The 4,506-nt window shown below is 61.0% G+C and overlaps 2 protein-coding genes across 4 annotated transcripts in view; one reads left to right on the top strand and one right to left on the bottom strand.

Moving 5' to 3' along the window:
• The window catches only part of UBE2T (ubiquitin conjugating enzyme E2 T), a 5,355-nt gene extending 3,597 nt beyond the window's left edge, over nucleotides 1-1,758 (top strand). For all 3 annotated transcript variants that reach the window (XM_017835519.1, XM_017835518.1, XM_017835520.1), the window contains exons 5-7: nucleotides 257-355; nucleotides 628-708; nucleotides 1,472-1,758. In XM_017835519.1, the coding sequence (XP_017691008.1) occupies nucleotides 257-355; nucleotides 628-708; nucleotides 1,472-1,597 (306 nt within the window). In that variant the 3' untranslated portion in view covers nucleotides 1,598-1,758. The remainder of the gene's footprint in view (nucleotides 1-256; nucleotides 356-627; nucleotides 709-1,471) is intronic.
• A 741-nt stretch (nucleotides 1,759-2,499) lies between these two features.
• LOC108507518 (tetraspanin-18-like) overlaps nucleotides 2,500-4,506 on the bottom strand; it is a 4,609-nt gene continuing 2,602 nt past the window's right edge. Inside the window, exons 2-6 of the mRNA XM_017835523.1 lie at nucleotides 3,897-3,971; nucleotides 3,568-3,666; nucleotides 3,052-3,225; nucleotides 2,808-2,891; nucleotides 2,500-2,547 (exon numbers count right to left, since the gene is read on the bottom strand). Of these exons, the coding sequence (XP_017691012.1) occupies nucleotides 2,500-2,547; nucleotides 2,808-2,891; nucleotides 3,052-3,225; nucleotides 3,568-3,666; nucleotides 3,897-3,971 (480 nt within the window). The remainder of the gene's footprint in view (nucleotides 2,548-2,807; nucleotides 2,892-3,051; nucleotides 3,226-3,567; nucleotides 3,667-3,896; nucleotides 3,972-4,506) is intronic.

Below are 4,506 nucleotides of genomic sequence, written 5' to 3'. Positions count from 1 at the left end.
GTGCTCAGGATTGGAGTAGTGTTTCTGTGGGTGCTGAGGTGCTCAGGATTGGAGTAGTGTTTCTGTGGGTGCTGAGGTGCTCAGGATTGGAGTAGTGTTTCTGTGGGTGCTGAGGTGCTCAGGATTGGAGTAGTGTTTCTGTGGGTGCTGAGGTGCTCAGGATTGGAGTAGTGTTTCTGTGGGTGCTGGGGTGCTCAGGGTTGGGGTGGTGTTCCCATGGGTGCTGAGGGCTCAGGCCAGGCTCCTCTCCCCACAGGGTGCCTGGAGGCCCTCACTGAGCATCTCCACCCTGCTGAGCTCCATCCAGCTGCTGATGGCAGAGCCCAACCCCGACGACCCTCTCATGGCTGACATCGTGAGTCCTCCCCATGGGCAGGGCAGGGAGGGGTTTAGGCTGAGCTTTGGATGACCACCCTGGCAGTGGATCAGGTGACCACAGGAGCTGGCCAAGGTCTCACCTTCAGGCTTTGCCTTCGGGGCAAAACGGCAGCTCGAGTTCTTCAGGCAAACACAAGAGATCTGGTGCCTTGGGTTTGGGCTTGGCTTAGAAGCCCTAAAGCCAGGCCTAAGTCCAAGCTTCTTGATGTGCTGTGTTAAGCCTGGCTTTGTCTTGCTCTTCCCCTTCAGTCCTCAGAGTACAAGTACAACAAGCAGCTGTTCCTGCTTCGGGCCCGGGAGTGGACGGAGAGACACGCGGGGCAGGGCAGGGTGAGGCCCAGCCCCTCCTGCCCCATTTCCCTCCCAGAACTGATCCTGTGGGTCTGGCTCTGGCCTCCCCTGCTGCTCTGCCTCTCATGGGCTTTGCCTCTGTGTTTAATTCCATTATTCTTTCATTCATTTCATTAATTTCATGATGCTCTTCGTTAAGCTCATTACATTCTCCCTTCTCAATTATATGTACTCCCTCACTAATGAGGAGGGGGAGGGATGGACAAAAACCATTCCCTGGGGATCCTCTTCTTCCTCAGCTCTGCTCTGTGTCCTGCAGCTCTTTTCCACCTGCTCTTCCACTCAATATTCCCTTGGGAATGCAGCCTTCCTCCCTCCTCCTCTTCCTTTTTTCTCTCACCCTCACTTGAAAAAATAAATCCCACTCCAGCAGATCCAAACCTTCCCAAAAATCAATTCTCTCTGGGCCTTCCCTCTCCTGAGGGGGCTTTCCCTCTTTGCCCCCGATTTGGAGAAGACCCTTTGTGGGAGGGGGTGTCTTCCCTGTGTGAATCCTGGGAGCTGTGCTCAGCATTCCAGCCCTGAGCCCATTCCCAAGGGAACTGTGGTGGTTGGAAGGGCATGGGATGAAGAGATCCCTGGAGCATCATGGCAGTACTGTGCTCCATCGTTATCCTGCTCCCCTGCCATCCCCCTTCCTACAAAACCTGGGATAACGAACTTGGTGAAGCACAGGGCATTCCAAGGGCTGGAAAATCCAATTATTCACAGCTCTCTGCTTTTATTGCTTGGGTCATCACAGGCTCCCGAGCCTTTGGAAGAGAAAAGCACCCAGGGGGAAAGGAGCCCCAGCAGTGAGTCCTCTGGGCAGAAGAGGAAAGGGAGCAACATCAGCAGGAAGGAGAAGAAATCCTGCCCAGATTCCTGATTCCTGAGGGGGTTTTGTTCCCTTGGGATTGTCCCTGTCCCCTTCCTCAGGTACGAGGTGTCCTGCCTGTAAAGGGCTGCAGCAGTTTGGGTTTTACTGTTTCCGTGTTTGTTTGAGGTTTTCTTTTTGTGAAAACTTTTCATTGTATTAATAAAATATGAAGCTTTAATTTATATGTTTTCCCCTTTTGTTGGGTGGAGTTTTTGGGATGTTCCAAAGAAAACTGGAAACACCTCTTCCCCTTCCCAACTTTCAGAGAAGTGGGAACAGCACCAGGGAGTTCAGTTCCTGTTTCCAACCTGAGAGCAGGAGCTGGATCCGAACCAGCTGGTGGGAATCCTTCCCTGGGGAAGGCTCGGTTTTCCATCGAAGTTTAATGACTCCAGCCTTGCAATTCCAGCTCTCTGGAGTGGCCCTTGGGCTCCAGTTGGGGCCATTTGGGGTGACCTGGATGGTGACTCTGCTCTGTGGTGGCCCCAGGAGGTGTCACCAGGGACAAGCCCTGGCCCAGGGGGAGGAGGAGAATCCAGAGGATTCCTGGGGGTCTGGGAATGGGTAGATGTGGAGGAGAGAGCAGGATGTCAGGGTGAGGAGCATGGGAGCATCGGGATGAGTGTGAGGGGATCCAGAGGGGGGAGGGCTGATGGCAGATCCCTGCAAGGCATTTCCCCCGTCCTGTCCCTGCTCTCAGAAAAGCCCAAACCAGGCCCATCCCTGGAGCAGGAACAGGACTGGGCAAGGCTGGGAAGGGCTCGGAGCTGGAGCAGAGCTCTTCCCAGCCAGGACAGGCCTGTCCTTGGCTGCTCCTGAACTTCCAGAGGCTGGGAAGGGCTCAGAGCTCTTCCTAGCCAGGACAGGCCTGTCCCTGACTGCTCCCGAGCTCCCAGTGTGTCCGTGTCCCGTCAGTCGAAGTTGTAGTAGAGGCAGAGGGAGAAGAACATGGCAAAGGTCTGGGGGGAGGGAGGGGGCGGCAGGTGAGACCCCAGCAGGGCTGCCCTGGGGGTCCCTGTGCGGGCCTGGGCCCTGCAGGGTCTGTGCCAGCGGTGCTGGGGCTGCTCAGGGGGGCTGCAAGACCCCCCAAACCAGGGCCTGAGGGCACAGAACACGGACCCCTTCCCAGCCCCCCTGTGGCCACCCTGGCACACAGCCCCCTCCCCAGCCCCACCCTGAGCTTCCCCCTCCCCAGCCCCCTCCCCAGCCCCGCGCTCACCTCGATGCCCAGCACAGCCAGGCTGCAGGAGCCGGGCAGGGACAGGGACCTCTGCAGGGTCCTGCCGAAGGTGGAGAAGCAGCCCTGGGGGTACCAAGAGGCTGGGGGGGCTCAGGGGTACTGGGGGGCTCAGGGGGGGGCTCGGGAGGGCACTGGGATGCAGAGCCATGGATGGGCAGTGCCCCCGGGGCTGGGAGGGGTGGCACAGGGACACAGCCCACGACGGGGGGCGGGGGTGTCCCACCTGCTCGTGGATGTAGCCGGGGCTCCTGTCCTGGCACTGCTCCCAGCCCAGCAGGTCCCCCAGGAGCCCATCCCGGGCACAGCAGGCCCGTGGCCACGGCACCCCCGGGTGCAGCTCCTGGAATCGGGAGCCATTCCCAAAGTCCTCGGGGCCCAGGACGCCACAGCAGGAGAACTGGGACGGGAGGGGACACCATCAAGGGGGTGACAACAGAGGGAATACTGTCAGTGGGGTGACAACAGGGGGAACAAACTCCATCAATGGGGTGACAACGTGGGGAGTGACCAAGGGAGGGGGGACAGCCCAGCCTGGGGGTCGTGGCTGGTGTTCCTGAGCCCCTCACCCACTTTTGGGGCACCCTGGGCAGGTCCTGTGGGTGCTCCACACCCCCCCAGCACAGCAGGAGCTCACTGGGACCGTCAGGGTGGTCCAGGGGGTGGACAGGGAGCCCCCCGGGCACTTACCATGCCCATGGAGGTGTTCCAGGGGTGCCCCAGGAGCCCCCCGGGCGCTCACCGTGACCATGAGGGTGTTCCAGGCGGTGCTGAACACCTCAGCACCCTCGTCCCCGCGGTAGTTCCTCCTCAGCTCCGACAGGAAGCGCTCGGGCCGGACCTGTGGGATCGGTGCCGGGGGTGGGGCCGCTCCCCACCCACCCACCCATGGGACCCCCCGACACGGCCCTGGGCTGGGGGCGAAGGGAGGGGAGGAAGGACCCTGCACCTGTCCATGTCCCCTGGGGGAGCCCTGGGGGGACAGAGGGAGGCTGGTGGCACTGGGGACAGTGCCAGGGTGTGGGGACAATGCCAGGGCGTGGGGACAGTGCCAGGGTGTGGGGACAGTACCTGCTTCCAGTGCACCAGGAAGAGAATGGCCCCCACCAGCTGCATGAGGAAGACGAGGCTGACGAGGATGAAGAACTGGGGGGGCAGGTGGGGGACTCAGAGACCCCCCGAGCCCTGGGCAGCTCTCTCGGGCTGTCCCTGCCCTCCCGTGCCCTGTGCCCCTGCCCGGGGGGGGACAGGGGACACCACCAACGTGTGTGGGGGGAAAAAAGCCCTGGGTGCCAGGGGTTGGGGGTGCTGCAGGAATTGGAGTGAGGGTGCTCAGAAAGGGGGTTCTGCCCCTCAGCATGCGTGGAAATGGCCTGGGAATACCATGAGGGACAAGCCAGGGCTTCAGAGAGAAGGGACCCACTTGGTGGCTTTGGGAATCCTCTGGGCTCTGACTGGAGAGGGGGGAGGGTTGTGGGGGGTGTGGAGGGGGAGGAACAGCAGCTTCTGGCTCCTGCAGGGACACCTGGATGCCCCAGCACCCTCCTGCACCCCAATCCCTCCATCCCCCAACCCTCCATCCCATCTCCTGCATCTCCCAAGCTCCTGAACCCCACAGTCCCTCCCCCCCCCTCCCCCCAAACCCCCGAGGATTCCCCAAACCCCCCACAGGGGCCCCCCC

This window comes from Lepidothrix coronata, unplaced genomic scaffold (assembly GCF_001604755.1).
Source record: "Lepidothrix coronata isolate B3197 unplaced genomic scaffold, Lepidothrix_coronata-1.0 Scaffold259, whole genome shotgun sequence".
NCBI lineage: Eukaryota > Metazoa > Chordata > Aves > Passeriformes > Pipridae > Lepidothrix > Lepidothrix coronata.
Note: the sequence above shows the minus strand (reverse complement) of the source record. Positions and strands in the feature narration are given on the sequence as shown.